General features: G+C 51.7%; 8 protein-coding genes across 8 annotated transcripts; 2 read left to right on the top strand and 6 right to left on the bottom strand.

The window, feature by feature from the left end:
• Nucleotides 1-950: 950 nt before the first annotated feature.
• On the top strand, nt 951-2,344 carry CEL6C (1, 4-beta cellobiohydrolase; the record flags this gene model as incomplete). The annotated part of the gene is made up of 4 exons (XM_083191864.1): nt 951-1,213; nt 1,306-1,478; nt 1,541-1,865; nt 1,924-2,344. The coding sequence occupies 4 exons, from the start codon at nt 951-953 to the stop codon at nt 2,342-2,344; spliced, it is 1,182 nt and encodes a 393-aa protein (XP_083053078.1).
• A 624-nt stretch (nt 2,345-2,968) lies between these two features.
• Nucleotides 2,969-4,360, bottom strand: cpc2 (40S ribosomal RACK1 domain-containing protein; the record flags this gene model as incomplete). The annotated part of the gene is made up of 5 exons (XM_083191863.1): nt 2,969-3,394; nt 3,607-3,924; nt 3,990-4,116; nt 4,185-4,222; nt 4,319-4,360. The coding sequence occupies 5 exons, from the start codon at nt 4,358-4,360 to the stop codon at nt 2,969-2,971; spliced, it is 951 nt and encodes a 316-aa protein (XP_083053077.1).
• A 1,318-nt stretch (nt 4,361-5,678) lies between these two features.
• Nucleotides 5,679-6,431, bottom strand: ACO1O0_002392 (uncharacterized protein; the record flags this gene model as incomplete). The annotated part of the gene is made up of 2 exons (XM_083191862.1): nt 5,679-6,346; nt 6,425-6,431. 2 exons carry the CDS (start codon nt 6,429-6,431, stop codon nt 5,679-5,681), a joined length of 675 nt encoding a protein of 224 aa, XP_083053076.1.
• Nucleotides 6,432-7,643: 1,212 nt separating this feature from the next.
• ACO1O0_002391 (uncharacterized protein) lies at nt 7,644-7,950 on the bottom strand (the record flags this gene model as incomplete). Its single annotated transcript, XM_083191861.1, is given in 2 exon segments — nt 7,644-7,708; nt 7,725-7,950. 2 exon segments carry the CDS (start codon nt 7,948-7,950, stop codon nt 7,644-7,646), a joined length of 291 nt encoding a protein of 96 aa, XP_083053075.1.
• Nucleotides 7,951-11,085: 3,135 nt separating this feature from the next.
• ACO1O0_002390 (uncharacterized protein) lies at nt 11,086-13,710 on the top strand (the record flags this gene model as incomplete). The annotated part of the gene is made up of 1 exon (XM_083191860.1): nt 11,086-13,710. The coding sequence occupies one exon, from the start codon at nt 11,086-11,088 to the stop codon at nt 13,708-13,710; it is 2,625 nt and encodes an 874-aa protein (XP_083053074.1).
• A 644-nt stretch (nt 13,711-14,354) lies between these two features.
• CBS2 (serine hydroxymethyltransferase) lies at nt 14,355-16,051 on the bottom strand (the record flags this gene model as incomplete). Its single annotated transcript, XM_083191859.1, has 5 exons — nt 14,355-15,502; nt 15,559-15,696; nt 15,758-15,851; nt 15,907-15,963; nt 16,028-16,051. 5 exons carry the CDS (start codon nt 16,049-16,051, stop codon nt 14,355-14,357), a joined length of 1,461 nt encoding a protein of 486 aa, XP_083053073.1.
• Nucleotides 16,052-17,512: 1,461 nt separating this feature from the next.
• Nucleotides 17,513-18,523, bottom strand: RPL19B (60S ribosomal protein eL19; the record flags this gene model as incomplete). The annotated part of the gene is made up of 3 exons (XM_083191858.1): nt 17,513-17,656; nt 17,756-18,176; nt 18,516-18,523. The coding sequence occupies 3 exons, from the start codon at nt 18,521-18,523 to the stop codon at nt 17,513-17,515; spliced, it is 573 nt and encodes a 190-aa protein (XP_083053072.1).
• Nucleotides 18,524-18,941: 418 nt separating this feature from the next.
• Nucleotides 18,942-27,120, bottom strand: GCN1 (armadillo-type protein; the record flags this gene model as incomplete). The annotated part of the gene is made up of 4 exons (XM_083191857.1): nt 18,942-19,490; nt 19,544-24,799; nt 24,863-26,919; nt 26,982-27,120. The coding sequence occupies 4 exons, from the start codon at nt 27,118-27,120 to the stop codon at nt 18,942-18,944; spliced, it is 8,001 nt and encodes a 2,666-aa protein (XP_083053071.1).
• Between the last annotated feature and the right edge of the window lie 751 nt (nt 27,121-27,871).

Genomic DNA, 27,871 nt, shown 5'->3' with positions numbered 1-27,871 from the left:
GGACGGCACTGGCGGAGCCTCCCGGATTAACACCTCAAGAGCTCGCCTGGTGAGCCAGTGTCCAGTCGACGGGGCACCTTGTACCCATGATGCTGGCATTCGCTGTAGGTATTGCCGAGCCGGATGGGTCTCTGCGGCGCCGGTCGACATGTATTGCTGCCTCTCGCATAATTTGACGAGCACTAGGATCGGGAATCATGGGCGCGCCTTGGATCAAGGGCAACGCCAAGACAGTGTCACGGGCTCATGCCATAAGGGTGGTGCCAAATACAGGGAATCCGGCATCGTGTGCCGGATGGAAGCCATGGTCCGGGTAATGCACACTTTCTCGGCTAAAGAGACTCTCTCACTCATCCTATATGGGCCATCTAGGTGTCTGGCAGTTGAAACACTTGGCTCTGGGGTTGTGTCCAAAAAGAGATCTCGGGGCAAACAGACCGCGTTAAAACATTTACCGCGCCTGCTTGATTGATCCCGGACTGTACGTTCCTGGCCAAGTGGCCTCGACGCCCCTCATGCGGGACCTATCGGCTTTGGGGAGCATAGAATGACGAAGGGATCGGCATTGGAGAATTGCAAATGGGACTCTTGTGGTGGAGTAGCCAAGCTCCGTCTTCATCCCGCATACGTGATATATTCGTACCTCGACCCTGAAATGCCCCGTTTGAATCGAGACCGTAGCTCGGAGGGCTACCGCCCGAGAATAACCCATGAGACACGGGCCTTGTTCCTGATTGACCCCCCTCGGGCCCGTCGTTTGATCATTATGGGGCAGCTGGTGGACTACTTTTGGACTTTCCTGGGCCACTCATGAGTTGCAAGCCTACCGCGAGCACATAGGTATAAATCAGACGACGGCTATCGAATCTCCTACACTTCTAGCTGACCACGAGCATTCTATTCCAGAGCCACACAGTCATTCACACACGCATCCATCAGGAATTATCATCATGGTCAGGATCACAGCCGCAACTCTTGTCGCCTTCGCGGCTGGCGCCATTGGAGCCCCCCAGGGAGCCTTCAACCGTCGCCAGGCCCCTGGTGGTTGCAACGCTACCGTCGAGCTTGATGCCACCACCAATGTGTGGGGGAACTACAAGCTCCACGCGAATAGCTTCTACCGCTCCGAGGTTGAAGCCGCCGCTGCTGGCATGACGGGCGACGCTGCCGAGGCAGCACTTCGTGTCGCTGATGTCGGCACCTTCCTTTGGGCGTAAGTCTGAACCATAGTTCCGCCGGAAGTCATAAGTCATGGACTTATGACGGTTTCATGATTGGGTAACTGACTGGGCCATGTTTTAACAGCGACACCATTGCCAACATCGAGCGCATTGAGCCCGCTCTTCAGGGCGTGCCGTGTGATGAAATCTTTGGTCTGGTGGTCTACGACCTCCCTGGTCGTGACTGCGCTGCCAAGGCTTCTAACGGCGAGCTGGCTGTTGGGGAGATCGACCGCTACAAGACCGAATATATTGATGGTAAGATGGCCTACATGAAATTCCATGGCCACAAAACTGCTGCTGATGCGCCGTTCGCCTAGTGCTCGCCGAGTTGATCTCCTCTTACCCCAACCAGGCCTTTGCTCTGGTCATTGAGCCTGACTCTCTCCCGAATCTCATCACCAATATCGACCTCCAGAGCTGCCAGGACTCCGCCGAGGGCTACCGCGAGGGCGTTGCCTACGCTCTTAAGACTCTTAACTTCCCCAATGTAGTCATGTACATTGATGCTGGTCACGGTGGTTGGCTCGGCTGGAACGATAACCTCGCCCCCGGCGCAAAGGAGCTTGCTAGTGTGTACACTGCTGCAGGCAGCCCATCCCAGGTCCGCGGTATTGCCACCAACGTCGCTGGCTGGAATCAATGGTATGGCGCCTAGCGCATGTGATGTTGGACGGGTCTGGACTAACACTGCTGCTTATAGGGATATGGAGCCTGGCGAGTTTTCTGATGACGCCGACGCGCAATACAACAAAGCTCAGAACGAGAAGCTGTTTCTTGAGCTTTTCAGCCCTGAGCTTGAGAAGGCTGGCATGCCCGGCAATGCCATTGTCGACGTTGGCCGCTCTGGAAATCCCGGCGGTCGCCTGGAATGGGGTGACTGGTGCAATGTCGTCGACGCCGGCTTCGGCCCTCTCCCAACTGGTGATGTCGATTCTCCCTATGCTGACGCCTTTGTCTGGGTCAAGCCCGGCGGCGAGTCGGACGGTACCAGTGACACGAGCGCTGACCGGTTTGATGAATTCTGTGGCAAGGCCGACGCCTTCCAGCCTTCCCCCGAGGCTGGCCAGTGGAGCCAGGCGTACTTTGAGATGCTCATTGAGAACTCCAACCCCCCGATCTAGACGCGCCAAGAAACGAGAGCGAGGAGTGGTTGAAACAAAAGGACTGCAGGGCAGATTGTAGATACCGCGTTTTTGTATATATGACTTTACACATTGGACCTGTTACGTAAATACAACTCAACATCCTTCAGTTTTTGAAGCACACATTACGCTAGGCACTCTCCGAATAGGTACGTACGTCAACCTTATCAGCATCCTGATTCCAAGGAACTACTATGGGTGAACATCATCAGGTATTACTGGTTAGGACAAACATCCGACGTGTGATTGGTTAGACACCAAGTGTCTTTGGACACGGATGTACTGTGTGCAAAAAAAGTTCTTGCATGTCAGTCAGAACTTTCAGATCTTTTGGGCGGGAGGAAATGATGGGATTGGAAAGTTTTTTTTTTAATTGTAGGCAGCAATGACTCCCAGTGCCTTCCGAGGCTTCCTATAGCCAGCCAGTGCATCACGCCTTCACCAGAGTGGTTCATCATCTGCAATGTCCGTGACTTAATCAAGATCAAACGGGGAAGCCATCCATTTGACGCCCCGCCGTGATCTACTGCTACTTTCTGCTCCCAACTTCTCCAATCGAAGCCCGTCGTGTCCCCATTATTTTTTGATCTCGGGGTAAAGCATTTACGCCCGGGACATGACGCCCCAGGCGCGGATGAGGTTGTCAGTGTAGCCGGCGAAAAGAGTCTGGCCATCGGCGGACCAGGCCAGGCTGATGCACTCAGGCTCGCGACTCTTCTTGCCGACCGAGGTGGACTCGGGCTTGAGCTCATCAACCTTGCTCTTCTTCTCCAGGTCGAAGATGATGATGCTGCTGGCAGTGGCGGCGCAGAGCCAGTAGCGGTTGGGAGAAAAGACGAGAGCGTGAATCTCGTCGTTGGCGTTGAGAGAGTACAGATGCTTGGACTCGTTAAGGTCCCAGAGCATGGTGGTACCATCCTTGCCGCCAGAAGCGCAGAGAGAGCCATCAGGAGAGATGGTGACGGTGTTGATGTAGCCAGTGTGGCCAATGTGGTCGGTCTGGAGCTTGCAGCTGGAGAGCTCCCAAACCTGAAAAACCATGTCAGATTCTATTCCACGGCCAATAATAGATCATGATGGGAATCGTTATGAAATAAGAGGAAAATGTGAAATCAGGGCATTGGTGAATGTTTGTCTCATGGCCTTGCGGCTCTGAAGTAGCAAATACTTGATATTGTTGCAAAACATCATGTCACACCACGAGCTGTGGTACTCCGTCTTGTAAAGGGATTTGAACATACCTTGACGAGCTTGTCCCAACCGCTGGAGACGATGACAGGGTTCTGGGGGTTGGGGCTGAAGCGCACGCACGAAACCCACTCGGTATGGCCCTTATCGGTGATGGTGTACTTGCAGTCACCGAGGGTGTTCCAGAGCTTGATGGTGCGGTCGCGGGAGCCGGAGACAATCTGGCGGTTGTCCGCAGAGAAGGAGACGGAAAGGACGTCGTTGGTATGGCCCACAAAGCGGCGGGTAGTGGTACCCGTGGCAAGCTCCCAGAGACGCAGAGTCTTGTCCCAAGAGGCAGACAGAGCGTAGGCACCGTCGGACGAGATAACCTGTCACCCAGAACATTAGTTTATGCTCTACTTCCTCCCGGTTTCCCGGGCCGTCAGTGACATACACAGTCCGAAACGATGTGGGAGTGACCCTTCAGCGATCGCTTGGGGTAGCCATATTGCGTCTCGTCGCGGGTGAGGTTCCAGATGATGAGGGTCTTGTCTCGGCTAGCGGAGAGGAGCATGTTGGGGCTGGAGAATCGAAGCGGTTAGATTCGTACGCAACACAGAGTTATCGGACCGGTTGTTTTCGAACGTACTTCTCCATAGAGGTAGCCAAGCTGGTGACCCAGCCGTTCTGAACATCATCTCGTTAGCCTCAAGCACCAGGAATAAGAAAGAGAAGAAAACGCGGAAGTGTCGTGGTGACGGGGGCTAAAGGCTGTCAACTTACGTGGCCCTCGAGGGTGCCCTTGAGAATCAATTGTTCGGCCATTGCGACGGTGTTGGTAGAAGGCAATGCGGATACAAGGGGATTGCTGAGGTGCTTCGTGACGGAGGAAGGAAATTTGAGCGTCTGCGGAAGCGGGAGCCTTGGGTCGCGGTCCGACAATGGAGCACCGATTGGGATTTGGTGGGAATTTTTTTTCTGTGGGCGCAATGTTAGGGCCACAGAGCCACTGAATCGGCCACCTTGAGCCCCACATAGACTGGTCTGCCACAGTGCCCCTCCAAGGTCCCAAAGTTTTAACCCTCTATTAGATGTATATTGCTCTGTACGCACGTACCTTACCTAGTACCTCCTATCTGTTACTCAATACCGGGCACTTGCCTATTGGTTATTGGTTTCCAGTTAATACGAGTATCTATTACCTCTTAGTACTTATATAAGTACTCCCTGCTTTAGTACTACTATCGCAGCCGGGGGTATGTTTGCGTCCGATATAGCGTGTTAACACCGCAGCTTTGCTTAACACTTGTTCCTCGCGTAAAACACCTATTAGCCACATCTAATACCTATTGCTAGCCTATTCATAAGCTTGTTGACCAGTAAAAACAGCTATTAGCCGGTAAGAACATCTGTCCAAGCTTCCAAAGAGATATTAGGCAAGAGTTGCGGTATTGACACGCTATCAGCGCAAGAACAGCTGTTGCAGCCCTGTTGAAAAACATCCTTCCACCCCGTAATTTTGTTGTAGGACTAAACCCAGGGTCGAGCAGGGACGTTACAAATACCTTAGCAATCAGTGCCTACTTACGAGGGCGACCCCCGTTTTTGGAGATAACGGAAGGTGCTAGATAGGCTCTCGACAGAGTATAGATTCCTTCCTGAGTAGCCGAAATCTTTTAGGTGGGTAGAAAAGATCTCAATACCCTTTAGAGACCATATGTATCCTTTTTAATCGTCTCCAAAAACGGGGTCGCCCACGTAAGTACCTACCCAGGTAGGGTGCTAGGTTGCTTTCGTCCTATCCGACTTATGTAGATATCGTAGAACTTAAGCTGTATCATCCCCCAGAGTCTGTCCAGAATTCTGAAGCCCAATTGTGGCTATCAGAGTCTCTCTTCTGTACCTATGAATTGGGGGGGGGGGGGGGGGTCTTGAGCCGGCAGACCAGGCAGTTTCGAAAGATCATGCTTTTACAGTCACTACAGTATTTCTTAGAAATAAGTAGTTCTAAACCCCCCTCCCCCCTCAAAAAAAACCAAAAAAAAAACTCCGATACTCCTGCTAGTCTCCCAACCTTTTGATTGACACAAGCAAGGTGGTATAGTACTCCCAACGCCACTGACCAGTATTCAAGATGATGGCCCTATACCACATTGCCGTTCATGAGAGGCGCTGCCCTCTTCCCCAGGCGGGAGACTTCTTTTCGCGAGAAAACCGCATCGCCGTTGACAATCATGCTATGATCGGCAATCTCGACCTGGTCCGAATGTTCTCCACCACCATCCATTCCCATGAATCTCTTCATAGTTAGCTCCCAAAGCCGGAAGCGCTCCTTGCCATGGCCATCTTTTTCTACAAGGGATTTCACTTCCTTCTGTTTGCGCATCTTGGAGGCCCTAACCAACCGCCTGAGTGCATCTTCTCCCTGTTGTGCGGTCCTGGCAGCCTGCTCTCGAATTTTCTTCGAATCGCGGATGTTCACATCTTCCTGCTCGGTGAACTTGTAGGTGTGCTTACTCGGAAAATCAGGAAAGTTCTTGGGTATGTAGGGCTTGTTGTCCTTGTCAGGCTGGCCGCTGAGCTCAGGACCGAGAATTGGGAGTGTTGTGAAGGCATCTCCGTCTAATGCGATCGCCTCTGTATAAGCGGGTAAAAGCTGGCTCCTGGGTATTGGGTGTTTTAGGTGCGGCTTGAGTGATGAGAACGATACGTTGTGTCGCCTGAGCGTTCTCTCGAAATCGACAGGAATTAGGTGCTCACGGCGTGAGGATAGAGCCATCCGCTTTGCCTCTCCAATGATAGACTCGAGATCTGTACGGCTGTTGTTAAAGCTGCCGATGAGATGCTATAGAGCGGGTCACATACATGTCTCGACTAGCTGCGTAAAACCTTCCATTGCTTCTGGTGTTGCAGAGTTGAAGCCATCGTGCTTGAGAATCATGGCTATTGACCGTTGGATGCCCCGACGCGATTGTGAATGCAGCGACGGGGTATTTGACACCAAAGCTCCCACATGCCCATCACTGGTATGCTCTTCGTCAGTGCCAAGTTTCCCTGGCATTGTGGAAATGTTTAGCTCGTCTTCTGAAGTGCCGTGGCTCGTGTCGACTCGGGCGCGTTTGGGGGCTGGTTCTGCGCCCTTGTCCGGGGACAGGCTGCGCTTTGGCGAGACCATGTTGGGTGGTTGGAGTGGTCGCAGTTCGGGTACGGTGCATCTATTCGATCAGAAAGGATCTAGAGAAACTAAAGAGCCTCCATAAATTGGATTCCTAGCCCTGAATTATAGGCTTCAAGGTTGATGCCCGTCTGACGGTGATGGAAACGTCAGTGCACTATTAACCACCCTGCTCGCTTTGCGATTCATCGAGGGTTCCAGATCGATATGCACAATATTACTAAGCACGTGCCTGGGGTTAAGATACGATTAAGTACTTACACAGGTAACCCCTTTGTAAAGATAATTAAAAAGCGTAGATAAGGCCTTTAAAATTGAGATCTTTCTTAAGTTCCTCAAAGATTTTGGCTACTTAGGGAAAAAAAACTGTACTTAATTAAAAGCTCATCTATGTTAGATCTGTGCTATGTATATACGGATAGGTAGTACTAGTATGCTACGCTGCAGCCCATAATATGGGCAATGTAGGGCCGTACTCGTAGGTACCTATCCAAAAGGATCACAAATATTAGTATTTACATAAGGATTTTTACCTTTTTATCTACCAACCCTAAATATCTTTATACTATTTAATCCCTACACTTTTATATAATATACATAGACTCTAGGTTATCTATATACTAGAGATGCAATCTTAATACCATCAGAGGCTTCGTTGTTGTACAGTGGTGATGAAAAAGTTACGCGGCGAAGTTACGTACCGTAATACGCCAATATTTGTGATCCTTGCGGATAAGTACGTGCCGGGCCTTATGGGTACTAGCTAGATCACATACTCCGTACTGACGAGCGGTATTGCGATTAAGCACGGATACTCTTTTTGTTCGTGGCCGAACGGGTAGCGGCTACGGCAGCTGGCGGCAGTAGTGCTAGCTACCGCTTGAGCCCTGCTGGGGCTAGGCCGTCACATATATCACGGCCTCATCCAGGTATCTAGATGTTGAGTTTGACCGTGGTGGCGCCCCTGATGTAGTCGGCGTACAGTGCAAGAGCCTTCTCTAGGTCCGCCAGAACCGCAATAGTTCTCCACGATCTGGCTGCTGCGTTCGGTATACAGCTTCGCCTTTAGTACCCCGTCCAGCTCGCCCCAAACCGGGTTGAAGAACTTGTTGGCCTTGATTCCCTCCACCAGGTCGTTCGGCTTCCATTCCTGCTTGACGATGTTTCCGGCCTGGTGGCTTAAGGCTCTGATTTCCTCGTGGGCGCGTTGTTTCGAGACGCCCTTGGCATACAACCTCATGATGATATCTTCTATAATCATGAAGGGTAGCTTACAAAAGGGGGTTAGTAATATAGCCTTGAAAACCTGGATCAGCTAAGGACGGAGTTACGACTCACCTCGGCGGCTAACCGACTGGCAATGGCGGCTAGAAAGCGCCCGCGTTGTCAGCATATCACTTCTTGGTCCTCAAGTAGTCTGGTCATGCATGTAGCAAAGATTTCTCTCCCGCAGACCAGTTTGGGTTAAAATCATTCTTGGGGGCGGTTACATACCGGGATAAACCACGAGACCATCGCTGATATTGTCCTATACATGCGTTAGACGTGTCTGCTCCTAGAGGATGAGGATGAGCTTACAAAACCAAGGCAGATCACATCTACCAGAAGGAACATTTCTGGAATGTCAATGCCTCCGATAGCATCAGTCCCGGGGTCAGATGGAGATGTACTTCAAGATGCGCTTACGGCGGATAGCTGAGTCGTCGAGGGTTCGCTCTGCCCACTGATCACTGCGAGTCGCTGCGAAAGGGGCCGGCTTCCCAAATCAATATTCCTACATTCGAAGATCGATTGATATCTGTGCTTGCTTAACTTGCTCATCAATTGGCGAGCCAAACTGTATACTCGCTCCGAGCGCATCTTGGCCAAATTAGCGAGAGCAAACACAATACGGGCTACTTACAGAATTCGCCTTGTAAGGCATCGCGCTCACCTATGAGACGACTCAAACGGCTCTGCAATCTCCTTCCAGTGCATGGGATGTTGGATATCTCCAGTGATCTTCTGAGCTGTGGATCTAAGTCTTGCCATAACGTTGGCCATGGTTAGGTTGCCTTTGCGGATATAAGTCTGCGCAGAAATGTAATAGCAGCTTGAGCCCAAACTTCTGACACAAAAATTCGTTCAATTGGTCACATTTTGAAGATCACCCTTGGAGACGGAGATGAAGCTGAGTTGCATCCCAGTCAAGTTTTGGAACCGAGATCAAAGACATGCTCAGGCAGATCGGTCTTATCCCCATTGTCGTCCCTTGAGCGCCATGGAACTTAAGCCCCTGGCGAACCTGTCCGATGGCATGGAGGTCGAGTATGAGATCTAAGTCTTATGCCGCTCTCGTCCCAACTGTAATAAGCTGGCGGCTTGCAAGTGCGTGTAAGCAAGCGTGGTCTCGCACTTCCAACGGAGGGCGAAGGCAGAGAGCTTGACGATGACCTTGACAAGCTTTTTACAAATCAAGCCTATGACTTCCCGTGCCAAAATAAGTTTGGCGTACCGATTACGAAACGACTGGTCGAACCCAGATGGATAGTACCCGCGGCAGCAGGGGCAACGGTTCCAAAGGTGTGGACATGATATCAAGTGTTCGGCATTCGTCAGTGTCACTAGTCGTGAGAAGAGACGTTTTTACCGTCATGACATCCTATAGTAGTTTAATTAGAAAAAAAACCTTTCTGGCTTGGTAGAGGGGATGCAGAGGTAAGATCCGGGTCTATATCTTACACGTCGACGGCTCTTCTCCTCGATATGGGAAGCCTCAAAATCCTCATCGGTAACCGTAAGGTGAGCCCTCATCTGCTCCAAAGCTTCGTCAGTAACCGGGTCAATCCCAAGCTTTTCCTCATTCTCAGCGAGACTCAGCCATAGTTTTCGCCCAGTTGAGTGACGAGATCGCTGGCTGAAGAGATGGGTGGGACATGGCGGGCTCCAGTAGCAGGTGGTGAGAGAAGTCTGGTAGGAGTCGAACGGCGAAGCGCCGGTCGACGCGGGTGTTGCGTTGGCTATCTTGGGAAGTGAGGTTCGGTCGATTGTGGTTGATCGTAGATTAGATCTTGTCGGGCTAGGCTAGTTTCGGGATGACAGTATGACAATTTTAATAAATTGCCAGTTTTCTTCAACTTATTCCCTAAAACAGACGCCTCAGGTCAAGAATGGGGCCAGATTCATAACAATGGGGCTAATTACACATGTCTACGGAGTACGTGAACCTAAAAATTCTCCCTCCATGTACGGATAGTCTGTTGATAACTCCCTATCTATCGAGCACTCGTGTGCTACAATACATATCAACTCCGCGACCTGCAAAGCTTTGAACTTCTCCTCCCGTTAGTGGACCTGGATAGTGTATTGCATGGCGACCTAACCATAAATCACTCTTCTTCAGCCAAATCATCAACGGGAACTCACCGAGACAAGCCGGTTAGACGGGGTCTCAGGAGTGCTAATCGCCCTCGTCTATTACCGCCTGATGTACGGAGTACTACTACGTAGCAAGGGTAATTAGAGTCTGAGCAAGAGCGGCGCTGCTAACTAACCAGACACGTCGCGGGTCGCCCGAGTTTTGTGGCTGACTACGTGCTTAAGTACCTACTAGTAGTATTACCTACGTACTTACGCGGGCGACCCCGTTTTTGGAGACGATTAAAAAGGATACATATAGTCTCTAAAGGGTATTGAGATCTTTTCTAACCGCCTAAAAGATTTCGGCTACTCAGGAAGGAATCTATGCTCTGTCGAGAGCCTATCTAGCACCTTCCGTTATCTCCAAAAACGGGGGTCGCCCTCGTAAGTAGGGAAGTACGTATCCGTAGTACGGATAGGTACTAATATTGTTTTAGACGTTGATGGGGACCTTGCAGGTATCCGTTAAACGCACACCCCACATTGTACATTGCAGCTCTTTTTTTTTTATTAGTAGCAGTTGCGCTTACGTACCTGGCAGTTACGGTCACTGCTTGAGTACTTACGCAGTAGACACATTCAAGTACTCTTATCTCGCACCGACAACATTGCATACTAGTAGCCCGCGCGAGTTGGATCTTAATAGCTCCAATTTATCTCACGGATTGCTTTAGCACGTCTCTCTCTGGAGCCCACTGGTACCCAACCATATACTACGGCGTTTTGTTGGCGTCCCCTTCTTGCGCCAACTTTCTGGTCGGGCGCCCCATTCCAACGGTAACACTCGGGTACCAGGTTTTAGGAGGTCAAGGACGCCTTCGCTGAAGCCTTCGCCCGCACTCCAAGTGCTTCGCAACAATAGTGACGAGCGCAAAATGCCCCGTCGTTGTCTGCTCTGAGCGAGAAGGAGACGAGAGAGAGACGGGAGAGTTAGGTCGACAATAGTGCCATCTGCTGTCCCTGGCTGTTGAACGCCATGTTTCCCTTCGATCAGGCTGCCCTGCCGCAGCTCACTACCCGCCGCGCCTTCATTGGTGTTGACTTTCAGAACGACTTCACGGCGAGTGATGGCGCTATGTGCGCTATGGAACCGCCGAACTATGTTCAGCGCGCCGCAGAACTTGCCTCTGTCTTTCGTGAGCAGGGGGATGTTGTCTGGGTCAAGTCTCGCTTTGAAAAGAAGCGCATCTCTGATGCGGAGCAGATCATTGTCACCGATCCGACTCCGAATTTAGGATCGAGAGCTTCGGGAGGAGTGAGGTATACTCGACGTAGAGGAACCCCTGCTACCGAGGGTCTCATTGAACCTGCTGGCCCTCTTGACCCAGAAGCCTTCCTGAGCCACGATGAGCCCTGGTGTCTGAAAAATTCGTCACCATCGGCGTGCGACTGGGCGCCGGAGATCAAGACCTCAATGCAGAAGGGCGATGTTACTCTGACCAAATCACACTACTCGGCATTCAATGATACGCAGCTCCTACATATCCTCCGTGCCAAGATGGTCATGGAAGTTTTTATTTGCGGTTCCCTCGCCAACGTCGGCGTATACGCTACAGCCATGGACGCTGCCGGCCACGGATTATCTATAACAATTATAGAGGATTGTTGTGGCTATCGCCACGAGGTGAGACAGAGACAGGCCATCAAGAGCCTCATTGAGTTCACTGGTTGTGAGGTAGCTTCTTTCAAGGAAGTTTTGGGGACCATCAAGCCGTCCCAGCCCAAAGCTAAGGCTCCTGAGAAGCGCACTTCCACACAATCTGCCAAAACATCCGCAGAAGATGGCGGCAGAGCTAGCTGCTCCCCCGACATTCTCCGGCCTATGAATGGGCTACGATTGGTATCTGATTCGCCGAGTCCTACGAACGCGAATTTGGCATCTAGTGCGGGGATGTCTAGCGAGGCTGAGTCACAGCCGAAACCACGGGAAGCAACAGGAACCACTTCGGATTCAGCTCCAGCACCAGAGTCGAATCTAACACAAAAGGACAAGAAAGACGAGACAGAAGCCAAACTGAGTACTCCAGTTCAGGCTGAAGAGGAATCTCGTCAGAAATCGACTGCGTCACCAATTGACGTTCCTCCCAAAGACATGGCTACCTCTGACCAAAATTCGGATGGTGACGGGGAGTTCCGGCCTCAAAGAGGCCTCTGCGAAGGCGACACGGATGTCATTGAAGACCTTCTACCAAGAGAGCTGGCTGATGATATTTTCGAAAAGCTCCGCGATGAAATCCAGTGGAAGCGCATGTCGCATCAAGGCGGCGAAGTACCACGCCTCGTTGCTGTTCAGGGCGAAGTGGCAGATGATGGAAGCATACCAGTCTATCGCCACCCGGCCGACGAGTCACCACCGCTATTCCCCTTCTCACACACTGTACTGGCTATCAAGGCGGCTGCAGAGAAATGTCTGGGCCACCCGCTCAACCATGCTTTGATTCAGTACTACCGCAGCGGCAAGGACTACATATCCGAGCATAGTGATAAGACACTGGATATTGTCAAAGATTCCTACATCGCCAATGTCAGCGTCGGGGCGGAGCGAACAATGGTACTCAGGACTAAGCGACTGGATAAGGACCTGTCTCTTCCAGGAACTCCCTCGCCCGAAGACTTGAAGCGCAGAGTCCAGCGTGCCAGACTGCCCCATAACTCTCTCTGTCGTATGGGGCTCCGAACTAACATGAAGTGGCTCCACTCCATCCGCCAGGACAAACGAGCGGAGCGAGAAAAGACGACCGCTGAGCTGGCTTTCTCCGGAGGTCGCATCTCTCTGACGTTCCGACATATCGGGACTTTCTTGGATCGAAATGAAACAATCATCTGGGGACAAGGTGCGAAGGGGAAGACTCGTAAGGAAGCCAACCCCATCGTCAACGGCACTGGATTAGAAGCAATTGAAATGCTCAAGGCCTTCGGCGTGGAGAATCACTCATCAATTTTTGACTGGGATACGCAGTATGGCCAGGGCTTTGACGTTTTGCATATGAGCAACTCGCCCCGGCTTTTTTCGTCGCCAGATCCACAGGTCAACATGCGCATAGCGCTCATGCTCGCTGAACTCGGCATAAACTATGCTAAGGGAAGTATGGGACCCGCCGTCTCTAAAGACAGCGCAGAGGATACAGTGGAGCCTGTTCCTATCAAATTTGTCGATAACGATGCTTCTAAATCTACGGTTCACGGAGATGTTGCTATCATGATGTATCTGGATGCTGTCTATGGTCGCGCCAAAGAGGGAGACAAGGCTAACAGAGACCAGGCGTCTCTGGCAAAAATCTACTCTCGTTTCCAGCAGGCGCTTGATTTCTCGGGTCTTCTGAAACGGCTACAGAGGAACACCGTGAACGTTGAAGTTGAGCTCAAGACAATCAGGCAAGAACTAGCAGTTTGGGACAGGTACGCTGCAGAGGTAGATGGTGGGTACCTAGCGGGTTCGAAGCCGTTGCTCCCGGATTTTGTGATCTGGCCAGCTTTGCATGCAGTGGTAGGGAAATATGGCAATGATTTGTTTGAGGGCGCGGATAGTCTCAGCAAGTACTACGAGGCGTATGGTGATCGAGATAGTTCAAGAAAAGTCCTGAGTAAGGCGCCGTTATAGATGGAGAAAAGTTGATATATATCTTATGGCCAAGTCATTTCTGTACATATTGGCCGAATTTCAGAGATAGTGCAAGCGGAATTGTTGAGTAATAACCGTGTCTTGGTATCTACCTAGGTGCTGAGTACGTGACCGAAGGCAAGCAGGGTACCTAACCGTCGCATGTATGAAGTACCTACTAGTAGTACTAATAGTTAGGTATTAGTAGTAGTAATACTACTGTCGGGACTCAGCAAATTTGGGCAGCCCGACGCGTTTCTCCCCTACATAGCCTTACCCACTAGAGTTAGCGAACACTCCGCTTTGGCAGCTTATATCATAACATACGAATAGTATACGCACTTACCCCCGGGGGTGATGCTCCACACGCCTAGGCGCACTAAGCTGCCCGAATTTGCCGAGTCAGTACGGTACTACTACGCTAGTAGTAGGTATTAAAGGTCATACACTATAGGAGGGCGAACCATTTGGTTCCGGTAGGTAAATGCACCGCTATCAGAAACGACCCTTTGTTGAACTAAGGGAGAAATAGACCGTCAAACCGTCGCAGAAGCACTATCATCCGAGTTAAGCTAAGTGCGATGCTACCATCCAAAACTCCTACAGGTGCCCATACAAATATCATAAGTAAAGCCAAGTCCAAGTTACTGCTCAGAAGCCCAAGGCAGAGGGTATGTTCCTACCCAGTCTTCGACTTCGCTCCTCAGCTGGACAATCTCAGGATCTGTCTCCCCATTACCCAAGTGCTCCAAGAAGACCTTCACCCTTCCCGGACTCTTTTCGCCCCTCTCCTCAGCAGCGCTTCGAGCTGCTTTGCTGACGCGGATCGCAATGGTGACGGCCCGGTCCACGATGTCTGCAACGCGCTCAAAGTCGTTCTCGCTGAATCCACGAGTAGTCATGGCGGGAGTACCCATCCGAAGGCCTCCGGGAACAAGAGCAGAGCGATCACCAGGCACTGTGTTCTTGTTTGAGGCGATGCCCACCAATTCCAACACGCGCTCTACTCGGCTGCCATCGATACCATGCGGCTTCAAGTCAATCAGGACAAGATGATTGTCGGTGCCTCCGCTGACAATGTGGTATCCTAGGCCACCTTTGTCCTTGGGGTCCCCAAGTCGTTTGGCAAATGCCTTTGCGTTGGCTAGCACCTGGGCCTGATAGGAGTGGAAATCAGGCGATTGTGCCTGCTTCAATGCAACGGCAAGAGATGTAATGGTGTGGTTATGAGGTCCGCCTTGGTGCCCGGGGAAAACAGAAGCATTGATAGGATTTTCGAGGTTGTACATCTCATCCTCCTTGGTCTTTGGATTCTGCCTTCGGACTCCCTTCCGGAAGAAGATCATAGCCCCGCGAGGACCGCGCAGGCTCTTGTGAGTGGTCGTGGTGACGACATCCGCAAAGCCAAAGGGTCCTGGTAGCACCTTGGCCGCCACGAGACCAGAGATGTGTGCCATATCAGCAACCATATAAGCATTGACCTTGTCGCAAATCTCGCGCATCCGCTTGTAGTCAATCAGACGGCTGTAGGCACTCGCACCAGCCACGATGACCTTCGGTCTATAGGCAATAGCCAGCTCTTCCAGCTTATCGTAGTCGATGTAGCCCGTAGACTCGTCCAAGCGGTACGGAACAGTCTCGAAATACTTGGAGACTGCCGAAATCTTTTTGGTTGGCGTCTGGTATCCGTGTGACAAGTGCCCACCGTGTGGGAGATCTAAGCCCATGAGGCGATCATGTGTGTCCATCAAGGCGGAGTATACGTAGAGGTTCGCTGGGGCGCCAGAGAGAGCTGCATATCCATGTCAACTAGGCTGATACAGAGGAATACGGCTCCGAGGAACATACCTTGAACATTGACGCCCCATGATTTTGGATCAAGACCAAAGGTTTCAAGTGCGCGTTGCTGGCATAGTCTCTCAGCTTGATCAATGAACTCGTTGCCACCATAGTATCTAGCACCTGGGTAGCCCTCTGAGTATTTGTCTATGAGCTAAGTGTTAGCTTTTCGTGTTCGCATTGAGGCCCGTTGTCTGACGGTACTGACTCTGCATGACACTACCGAGGGCATCGAGGACGGCTTGAGACGTGAAGTTCTCGGACGGGATTAGGTTGATGAAGTGCTTCTGGCGTTTTTTCTCCTACGCACTAGACTCAGCACAATTTATTCCCCCAATCAGACAATTAGGGACGAACCTGTTCGATAATATTGAAAACGGCAGGATCGGCCTTGTCGAGGTGGGCAGACAGGAGCTATGTGACGGAGTCTACGGTTAGTAAAGTTGTCTCGCTGTCAAGAGTGATCTGGGCCACAAACCTGCTGCTGGCCATCTAGAGTCATGGATGACGATGATCTAGTGGTCACGCATGGCGTCTTAACAGTGGCCGAGGGCATTGGCCTCGCAATCCCTCGAAGCGCACGCGAGGTGCCTCGGAGGCCGGTTCGCAACGCCATTGCGTTGGGAACTGAGGGATGTGGTAGAAAATGGTTGGATGGGTTATAGAGGAAGGAAATTGAACCGAAGGGCGGAAGAGAGGAAAGAAATATGTTACAGAGTCCGGGACGTTATACGGTTTGTGGCCCGAAGTGCAATGTGGGCTGATCAAGTCAAGAACCTGAGCTGATTCGGAGCAAGGCCGAAGCGATGTCGATAGCTCCGGTCAAGTTGGAGCCGGACCGTTGTGGAGGAGTGGGCGTCATTGTTGAACAGCTGCCTTCATGTACTGCGTCTAACAAATTCCTAGGGGTAGGTACTTTACCCATTTAGAAAAGAGTTTACAGTGCGACACGGTGCCGGCTGACGCATCGGGTGATAGCCGACAGCAGTTCGTGTGATATACAGTACTATTAGTACTCCGTACCTTGGGATACAACTACAGTGTCTCAAATTGTGTCGACACTGTGTGGCTGGGGGCGGCTGGGGATTCGCGGACAGTTTTAAACACCGAGGACACGTCGCACCGCTCTTTCGTGTTTCTTCTCTTCTGTATCAACTAAAATTGGGCGTGATGAGACCGCTTGCTTGAACAGATGGGAGTTCCGCCTTCGGGCGGGAGCATGCTGAAGTGCCTCTAGCGCACCTCACCACCTTTAAAGAGGCACTGATGGGAACTGATCCAAGTTTTTGGTTGATCTGACACTAATATCTATTACTTATTCTCCCACCTTCGTTTTGTTTACGTACTAGTTAGTCACGGATAGTTCATGCCAAGTACCTCGTCGCCTGCCCTGTTTGCCCGGAGACACTAACTTACTACCTACCTATGTAGCAGTAGATACCGTCGCTGCCCTCTGTGATGTTTACAGGGCACTTGATTGTTTGTCGGTTGGTTGTTCGTGGGCACTCTGTCTCTGCTATCGGAGCTCTACCGATGCTTCGAAGGGAATCCCCCAGCTAAGTTCTGGATCCTCTGATACAGGTGATGTGGCATCGTCGGATGATAATACAAGTAGCACATGTGTGGAGGTGACAGGGTTTACTCCGTAGTCTCACGCGAGATACAAATGCAAGCTGTCCCTATCATCGCTCCCGTCATTCGGCAGACATATACTATATGTTCCTGCTGGATATCAAGGTGGACCATTATCGCCTTTGCATCGAGTCCACTGAAACACAGTGAATGTAGTAGATGACATGTTCCAGCTCCGAGCATCGTGAATTTTTGTTTCAATGCTACATGCCGGAAACCCTTCCCCAGTCCGACTGTATGTGTAGAAACCAGAAGGGCGTAAAAAAAGACCCGACCCGTAGACTCCGAATGCAGCCTCCTCTCAAGACCGAAATATCGTTGTTCACATGGTCTACTCGTCGGCCAACAGAGCATCCCTCTTCGCCGCCACTCTCTCCTGCTTGCGCTCGCGAGCAGCCTTGTTCTTCGCACGCTTGGCGTCCATCTCCTCCTTGAGCCTCACCTCACGGGCCTTCTCGGCCTTGGCACGGTGGATCTAAAAACGAATTTCTCGTCAGTAATGTAGTTCTGGAACGACTGTAGACCTTTCGTCTCATTGATACTGCCATGCAAACGGCAAAGGGATAGAACGTACGTGCTCAACCAGGGCGCGCTTGTGCTTGAAGGTGTTACCCTTGCTCAGGTGGTACAGCTCGTGGTAGAGGTGCTTGTCGATCTTGCCGCTGGCGCGGTACTTGACCAGAAGGCGGCGGAGGACGCGGAGGCGGCGCATCCAGAGGACCTGCGAGGGCATACGGGCATCGGCGGTACCCTTGCGCTTACCGTAGCCGCGGTGACGGCCTTCACGACGGGCAAGGTTGAGCTCGCGGGCGCGGGAGCGCGAGTGCTGGGTCACGGGCTTGCGGATGATGAGGCCATCGGAGACAAGCTTTCGGATCGTCTGGCGGGAGTTGGCGTTGGAGATCTCGCTCTGCTCGTTGGGGTCGAGCCAGATCTTGCGCTTGCCGCAGCCGATGACCGACGAGGCCAGGCGCTTCTGAGTTCGGAGGTTGACCCTGCAGACGAATGTCAGCTCGCGTATCTTGGGAAGTTGGTTGCACCCGTGTGCAATATCTCGAGATGGCGTCTTTCGTTGAATTGGGATCGATGGAGACGGAAGCATCAATTGCCCGAAGCTAGCCATCAAATGGCGGCGACGGTTTGAGCGAAAACATCTCTCGATAGTGTCGGAATCAATGCAGCATAATACTTACATCTTGATTGTCGGTATTGGTGATGGTCCGTCCTTGGGTGCTTGAAGGTTAAGATCTCGAGGAGGGGGCTTTTACTTCGTAGTCACCAAGAATTTCTTGGGCACACAAACTTAGATGGGGTTTGTGGGTTCACGTGCACACGGCCCCATTTCTGGCGCTAAGCGAGGGCTATGATGGGCCGTGAGTCACCGCCGGCCTATCCATATCACGTGACCTTCTGAACTTTAGAAGTTCAGACCAGGGCATTCTATCAGACGAAAACCCCCCCCCCCCCAAAAAAAAAGGAAGGGGGAGGTAATGCATCCAAAGCACACGGACAACAGCTGCATGCAACGTGAGTACACGTCCTGGATGAGTTATGAGCTACCTGTCTGATTTGCAAATTTGAAAAAGACTGCTCGATTTTAGAGGATGTGACCAAGTTTGTTCGCAGTAGAATGGAGTAATTTACAGTCGAGCATCACAAGAAGACGAGTACTCCGGCAGTAGCCTCACATGAACAATGAATATTCTTCTTCATTTACCATCTGAAGAGCCTCTCCTATTTCCGTCTGAGGTCCTAGGACTCTAAGCGGGAGTATCGTCGCCAATATCAACCTTGCCCACGCTCCATATCTCCTTTTCATCCTCCTGCTCATCATTCGACAAGCCCAACCCACCCTGACCACCCTCTGCCTCTCTCCTTTCACGCGCTTGAGTACCCAGTCTCATTGCGACGCGTTTAAAGTAGTCGCTCATGCTCCTCTTGATATTTAGAGGCAGATCTGCCCCCGGGCCCGCCATAAATTTGTCAAACACGCGGCTCTCCTCATCAGCTACGCTGAACAGCTCCACAAAAGCGGCTTCGGCGGATAGCTTAACTGGAATGACGGGATCCCTGACACTGGAGAAAATTGGCTGTGCGAGGATAGGGACGTGGGGCCTGACTAAGTCCATGTCCGTTCTGCTGATTGTTCGCACAACCACCAATGCCAGTCGTCGCGAGTCTGTCGCGTTACCTGGTTCGATGACACTGGCTAGAGCGCTGAAGATACTCTTACCACTATCAAAGCTCTTGGGTGGAGACGAGAGCAAAAGTTTGCCTGTCGCGAGGATGAAGTTGTCGGCAATGAAGGGCTAGAATACGTTAGCATTGATTCGTTAAGCCTGCTGTGGCTAAAGACACATACGGTTTTATTGGCCATGCCTTGACAAAGAAGCTCCGGCAGTTCTTCCGCCAAGGGACCATTTAGTAAGGCATCAGGAGATTCCACCATGACAGAATTAAGGCCAAGCACTGATGCGTTCGTGGGCTGTGAGGTAACAACCCTGTTCCTTAGGAGATTGAGGGCGGCCTCCTCTGGGACGTTCTTAATGAGCGCACCCAGCAGCTTCGCGTTAGTGATTGTCATGGTATCGTCCCGCTCATCTGCCTCCATGTCGATCAATGACAAAACGGCTGTTCTGGATGTCTCCCCCATATTTCCGCCCGCTTTGCTAATGACTTCGTATAGGGCTTTGAGCATCGCAGTCTTGACACCGGGGTCTGAAGTTTTTGACCCTGTGACAAGCTCGGCGATCAGGGGGTCAATTCGTGGCGTGTACTTGATCAGTGTCCCGAGAGCCCTTGCAGCTCGAGATCGCAATATCTCGCTCGTCGTGTCTGCGAGGGATTTGGCGAATGTTCGCTGGAGCTGAGGCAAGAATGGCTTGAGCGCCGTGGGCATCTTTTCAAGCAGGTTGGTCAAAGTCAAAAGAATGGCGGACTTGACTTCGGTAGCACGTTCCGACACAACACGGATCAGGGGACCGGTTATTTGCGTGACGAAGGGCTTCAATGACGCCTCGCTCGTCCGGTCCACGATATCTGAGATACCCAAAGCTGACTGGACTCTCTGGTCTGCTGTTCCATTCATCAAACCTTGCAGGAATATCGGCAAAATAGCGTTGATTCCCTTTGGAAGCTCAAAGCCTCGAAGATTAGAGCCAGGGACGCCGACACGTTGGAGAGTTTGTCGGGTCGAGACCACCAAGGACTCCATCTCCTCCTTTCTAAGCTTCTTGGTGAACTCCATTAGAGCGGCCCAGGAAGCCTTGACAACGTCTGAGTCACCGTCATCGAAGGAATTCAGGAGAGACCTGATGATGTCCTGGTTGTACCGAGAATAGTCGACACCTGCCGCCGCGAAAAAGCTCCTGAAGTGACGCGCAGTGGCAGCTCTTCGGCGATGGTCCTCGTGTTTGAGTGATTGCAGAAGAACGCTCATGATAATGTTCAGGCCATCATATTCGTCAATGTGTTGGATGACTGTATCCAAAGACTTCTCGAGGTCTTCACGTAGTACCGGCTCGTTGCATTCGATCTCGTTATCCAATAAGGAATTGATGATATTTGGAAGTCGTCGGTTCATGGCAGCTCCGGCAACCTTCGATAACGAAGCAAGGGCTTTGGCGTTGAAAGCGGAGATTGGTGGCTTCACGAGATCCGGTATTAGGATTGGGATAATGATGTTGGATCGTGTCGTCTCGGTGAGCAGTGTCAAAAGTGCTGATAGCGCATTATCTGCTGTTTCATCCGACCTCAGCAAAGCCAGGAGGTAAGGGAGAACTTGATCGACAGCTCTCTTCTGGAAAATATCCTGGAGAGAATCGAACGCCTCGGCTGCTGCTTCCCTGACATCCTCATCAGAGTCGGTGAGGGCTGTACGAACGACGGAGATGAGCGTCTTTTCGTGCTCTTCCAGGGCTTCAGGGGTGGCGGAGGAGATGAGCTCCTTGAGGGCAAGGCAGATTCCTTGTTTGGCATCTGTGTCTGTCGAAGTCTGAAGGCCCTCTTCCAAAGTGGGCAGTAAGCTGGCCAGCACACCGTCGCCTGCCTTGCGAATAAGTTCTCCAAGAGCATTACTAGCAATGACTCTATGTTCCATGTTGGAGCTTCCCAGACGTCGAATAAGAAGCTGAGTGAGAGTCGGTACAAGCTCCTTGAGGATCCTGGGGCTGTGCACGAGAACCTTCCACACGGCAATCGCAGCTGAGCGAACGGAACCGGCAGTATCACAGCGGCAGACGTATAGGGCTGACAGGATCTTGTTGCGCTTCTCCTCGCCAAGAACTTCCTTAAGCGACGTACCAGCTTCCTTAATATCCTCTTCGTCCTCTGCATCGTGCTCATCGTCGGCCTTGACGCCGGTGAGGTTGAAGAGTAGGTCGCCGACGAGCTCGACAGAGCTCAAACGGATTCTGTAACTATCATCTGCCAGACCGCGCTCCAATTCTGGCAAGAGAAGGTCAACAGCACGAGCGGCGAAGTTCTTGACGAGTAGTCGACCGGCGCGAAGGGCCGTTTCACGGATCGACTCGACGTCGTCAGCCAGGCCAGCCAAGATTGGAGGTACAATACGCCCGAGGTAGTTGGAGAAGCTGTTTCCGAAGCAGACAGGGAGGAAAATGAACAGCGACATGAAACCCTCTCGGACAGCTGGCTTGGAGGACTCGACGTTTTGAAGTACTGTTGGCAGCGTCTCCTCCAGTCTGGTCGTGCCAAGCCCGGCAAGAACCTCGCTGAGGGCCTGCGCAGATCCAAGACGGTCTCCAGCGCCAGTGTCTGACTTGAGAGTCTCCATGAGCCCGGGGATGAGGTCGGGTAGTGCGTCCTCGCCGAGTTTCTCCACCAAAGACCCCAGAGCTCTGGATGCCGTCGCCCGTGTTGTTGGCACAGGGTCTACCGCAGCCACCTTGAGCCCAGCAACAAGAATAGGTAGGTGTGCTACAATATCCTTCTTTTCCGTGAGATGGGCAAGACTACCAATGACCTGGGCGGCCTTGCGCTTCGTGTTCGAGCGGTCGCCCAAACCACGCTGCAGGATGCGCGTAACCAGGGCAAGCGAGGGCGCGTCTAGATAATGGACAAACTGGACTTTGATGAGGGAATCCAAAGCCTCGTCCGTATACTTCGTGGGGTCGCTGAGAGCCTTGAGGAGGATATCAACCAGGCTCTTGATCTCCGGGTTATTGATGACTTCGCCAAATCGTTTCAGACTTCGGTTTGCCGCAGCCCTGACTTCTTTGTGGCTGTCGTTGAGGACGCCGGTAAGTGGTGGTATAATATCGGGAAGACTGTTTGCCAATTGGTGAGGATCCAGGTATGCCATGGCTCCAAGAAGCTCGCAAGCACCGCGTTTGCTCCGCCACTGTTGATCCTCAAGGCCATCCAGCAAAGTAGGCATGATCTGCTTCACGCCATAAGAGCTCAAGTTTCCAAAGCAGGCTTTGGCTGCAGCGAGGCATGCATCTCGGACGTCGCCATTGGTGTCACCAAAGCCAGCCAACAACTGGGGAACTATCTGAATGACATATGGTTCAAACAGACGCCCAAGAATGGTAGCGAAGAGCTCAAAAGCCAAAAGTGCGGCTTCTCTTTGATGTGCTTCCTTCTTGTTTTCTAGAGCGCCCTTGAGATTTGAAAGAATGCGATACTCGCGCAAGGCTGATATGCCACGGCCGTGAACAAGACCCGCCAAGCCGTATGCGGCACCTCTCTGGGTGGCATAGTTCTTGGAGTTGAGCAGCTCTTCCATGACTTGCTCAAAGTACTTGGAGGACTTGTCAGAGCATGCTCGAATCAGAGGAGGAAGACAGTCGGCTATCGCCGACTGAACGGTCTCAGAGGGCGTGCTCAGGGTCGCAAGCAAACGCTCAACAACGACTGGGATCTTCGAGTCACCGGTCGCCAAATGCCGAGCCAAGGCACCGTACATGATGATGACAGCCTCGTTGACGCGATCAGTTTCATCACTACCCTTGCCCGTCGCCTCCAGCGTTTGTTCGAAGGTCTTCATTAATTGCTCGACCACACCCTTTCCATGAATGTTAATAGCACAAATGGCCGCATCCAACATTTCAGCTCGCACGGCGCTGTTCTTGTCACGAAGGGGTCCATTGGCGATCATGAAATCGAAGAGAGAGCTGAGCTGGTCCCGATCAAGAAGAGTAGCAAGCTCCTTGAACGCAGTGGCGATGCCGTGTCTTGCCTCCCAAGGATCCGAGAGGTCCATCTTTTTGGGCATTCCAAACTCATCGAGAAGCTGCACTTTGGGTTTCGCCAGCTCCTGGTATGTCGATTTTAGTCGAGCTAAAATCTCATCCAGCGTATCCCTGTGGAACGTTATGGCTTCGGCCAGTGACCGCGCTGCTGCCCGTCGAAGCTGAGGATCCTTAGCCTGCAGGTAGGACAGCATTCTACCTGGCACATCGTCTCCAACGGAGACACCACACTCTTCCCATATTTCTCTCCCAAGCTCTTGATTCTCGTCTTCGTCATCGTGGCAAGCGAGCCACACCTCGTCCGAATACCCGTAATCGCTCATGTCAACCTCGGTACTAATGGACTGAAGAATGGTGGTGCGGACACTAGTCTGAGGCACAATGGCACCTTTGACAAGGACCCCGATCTCTTCTCGGTTGATATTGGGGGCGACACAGCGACACATGTCTGCAAAGCAGTCCCTGATGAGCTTGTAGTGCTGGGTGTATTTTTGCATCGACTGCTCAAGTGCTGATATCAGAGCGTCCCGTGGAACGGCCTCGTCGGCGCAAACATCTGTGTGTAAAGACAGGAATTCAAAGGCCAAAACTAGCTGCGCGTCTCGATCATCCGCATCGGCCCCTGTGCCTCCTTTGCGGAAGAGGTCAAACAGAAGTGGCAGTGCATAGGTTAAAGACACGGCGTCAAATGGGCGTTGCTCGCCGGCAAATCGGAGTCGATACAACAATCTGGTTACCAGGTCCTCAAGCGCTTCTTGGTTGTAGTTATCAGGAACGGGGACTTCGCGCAATCGCAGAGTGGCGACTCCGACGAACGGCCGCAATGGCCCTAATCTGGACGTCGTCTTTTCAGAGACAGCCAAATAAGTAGTCGCAGGGGCATCCCCTACGATGAGGCCAGCGCCCGCATCTAGGATACTTAAGAGTAGGCGGACAGCAGTACCCACCCATAGTTTTGCATCTGTGGGGGGGCCTGTCGCAAGCGCTTTGATGATGCCTAGACCACGTGTGAGTCGTGACTCAATTCCTCTAATAGTGCCTCTGATCTGCGATTCTTTCTTGAGTTGGGCGTTGACTTTGGCGGTTTCCTCGGCAGTGAGCTTGCGTTGGTGGCCCTTCTTTTTCTCAAGCTGACTCCTCAACTCTTGTTCCCACTTTAGGATGTCATAGTCCTTGTTGTTCTTGTCTGGGACCGTGTTTTGAGACTTTTTCGCCAGTACGTCAATAAAGCATGTTCCCTCAGGGGTTCTGAAGATGGCTGCTTCGACTGGGCCAAGGTTCTCTAACTGTTCCGCGTCAAGGTCTCGGCTAACGAGTTCCATCAATCTAGGCAAGATGGTGTCCGGAGCAACAAAAGCAAGTTCGGCAGCGGCGTTGTAGGCAGCTTCTTTGGCGAGGTTAGACTGCGATGACAGAGCTGTTAGTTTTCTTAGAGCGGACACGAGAAACAGAACAGCCCGGCTTACTGTTTCATCCGATGCTCTTCTGCCAATTTCTTTCAAGAGCCTATCCTGATATTTCCCAGAAAGAGCCCCAGGGTCAATCCCCATCTTGAGGCACAATGTGATCCAACTTGATCTAGGAACTAGCTCTGGGCGCCCAAGAACCAGCAAGGCGCAAGCCTGATGCTCTCGCTGTTCAATGGAAACGCCAAGATAATTGTCTTCGCCCGCTTCAGGACATATCGACTTGAGAACATGAATGAGGTTTTCATTGTCAATCCTCAACTCCTTCTCCTTCGTGGCCGAATTTAGCAGTAAGTCCCACAAGCCGTCCATAATTGCTGTTGCTACCAGACTGGCATTTTTTCTGTACAGTTCAGATAGGCTTCTTGCCGTCTCGCGTTGAACTTCTGTGGCGATCTCTGCAGCTGTGATTAGATAAATCATTGCTTGGGACCAGGCGAGAAGGACCTCTTCTTCAGTTTCGTCGTTGAAGAGAGAAGTGAGGCTAGAAAGCGCAAGAGAGAACCAGCGGAGATCATCCTTAGTGGACAGCTTGGTATAAATTCGAGGACTCAGCAGAAACCCTTGCTTTCCCCCGGCTGCAATGCTGTCTGGCGACGCCGAGACCTGTGCAAGCGCCTGGCTCAACGAGCTCCCAGGAAAAAGCTGTTCGATGCTCGGTGCTAAGGCCGTGATTATATACGCGCCGACGATCACGCCACTCTGTATCGATGTGGCTGGATTTGCCACGACCTCGTTAAAATTGACAGCCATCTTTGGTATCACCACCTCCAAGAAGGATTTGAGACCTGGGGCAGTGACACCATCGCCGACCCCGCGCAAAACCTGGGCCACAAGAAGCAACCAAAGCTTGCGAGAATTGGGTTTTTTATCCGCAAGACCTTTCGATACCGTGTCCAGCACAGATTTGGGAACCTCAGCGTCCTGGGCAAGCAACTGTGAGACCGTGCGGGCCAACGTAGATGTTTCGGCAACTAGAGCTGGCTCATTGCCCTCCTTTGCTGCTACAGTTGCGATACCCACGGATACTTTCTCAGCAGAAGATCCGGGCAACTTCATTCCTTCTAACATTTCCGCATGGAGGACTCTATGGTCCGGAGAACTCAGTTTGCCTCCTTTCAATGGAGTGAGAACCTCCTCGACAATGGTTTCCAATGTCTTGTCATCGTGGCATCGAGAGACGATGTCGCGGAAGGAGGTAACAACACCTGTTCTGACTTGAGGGTTGCTAGACTTGATGCTGGACAGGAGTGGTTTCAGGAGCCTCTCCTTCAGTATCGCCGAGAGGTCAAAGCTTCGCGGCAGGGACGACACTAATGGTCGGAGAACCCCAGTGAGGATTACCTCTGGGGCACGGAGGAGTCCCTTTTCAAGTGCTGGAACGACATCTTTCTCCACCTCTTCCAAGGTCGCAAAATCAGAAAAGAAGTCTCGCATGCCAATGGCTACATGTCTTGGTACCGGTGTTTTGGAGTTGACAATCTCGCGTGTGTAGAACTCATAAAATTGAGCTTTGAGCGACTCCAATGTGGGTTTCAGATAGCCCAAGCGCGCAGCGACACCAGCAATGACGCCTAGCAAGGGGGCATTCTTCGCGTAACTCCCCTTAGCAGTCAGAGTCTTGACAGCGGTAGCAAGGGTGTTTTCGCGCGATTCGGCGGATTCAAAGAGCTGGCGAAAACCTCTTCTCGTGACAACCGTTGCGGAGTTGGCAACGCTCCTCTTGGAAGTGGGCTGCAAACATTGCTCAAAGGCGTCCGCCTCGCAAAGCAGGATATCGTTCCCAAACTGCTCCCAAAAATTTGTACCTGCCAATTGTTGCATGAGAAGACTGCACCATTCAACAATGACGAAAGATGTAGACACAGCGATGACGGGTTTCTGCGCTTCCCGCCGGAGACCCTTGACGAGAGACCCTAGGAGCTTCGGGTCAATGGCGTTCTTTAGAATGGTAACAAGGCATGCTTGAACAGCTAGCCTCGATTCTCGATCGTCATATAACGGTAGCGTTCTGAAGAGTAGCTGGACAGTATCGTTGGTGGCGGATGGTTCGAGGGCTGGTTGCGGATGTTGTTAGATCTCCAGTCGCAGGTTCTGAGGATTGGGGCAGAATGCTTACCCTTGCGAGCCAATGCATCGTTGACCAAATGGAGACGGGCGATCCGTAAACTTGTAGAGGACGAGGCCAAGGCTATAGAAGTGGCCGCCAGGTCGAAGCTGGCAGACGAGGCACCGCCATTGATCTCTGGTTTAGACATGACGAGGCACAGAAGTATCGAGACAAGGTGACGAGCTCATGAGGGGCCACTGTTGCTGGAAAATTCCTCTGAAGCCGCTCATTCAGCAGGCGCAAATCGGGGCGGACGATCCTGGGTGTCGATTCTCGTGCAGGCGGTTGAAGTTTAACGCCCGAGTGCGCGTTGTTGGTCTCTGTTCGAGTTGTGACAGAAATCACAGAAATCAGACCGCAGCTCTAGACATGGATGGAGGGCTGGATGGTGACCCCACGCTGCCAAGAGCAAGTCAGAAAAAGCGAGACAGTCACAATTTAGGAAAGGCTATCCGTATGTGCCAAGTCTACGGTGGGTGTTTGTGTCCGTGACATTCTAACAAATTGATATTAGCAATTATTAATACAAATATTGCAGTCTGAATATGACTTCTTAACTTCCTCATGCCGTGCGTCTAAGTAATAATAAGTCTGTAGAGGAGTCGTCAGGTGGGTAAGTTTAGATGCCGTAACAGTATCGAAACTTCTTTTTTGTCACCCACCCCGCTTCAGTCAGACAATTCAAGCACCCCACTAAAATTTGCACTGGGCCTGAACATGTCACTATCAACGACTGGTGGTACTACTACGTAGTAGGACTTCGTGACCGATCTCAAGCTCTCTCGACTCTAATAATGACTGGATTCTTTTGAGATGGTGCATATTATATATGAGCCAGACCTCCTTAAATTCTCACTCTTATCCGCCGAGTCCAAGCTTCATGTTTCCCTGTCCGCACA

The sequence above is a fragment of the Amphichorda felina genome (assembly GCF_050947745.1).
Source record: "Amphichorda felina strain 45539 chromosome Unknown scaffold_2, whole genome shotgun sequence".
NCBI classification, from domain to species: Eukaryota; Fungi; Ascomycota; class Sordariomycetes; order Hypocreales; family Bionectriaceae; genus Amphichorda; species Amphichorda felina.
This window is presented reverse-complemented; position numbering and strand designations above follow the sequence as displayed.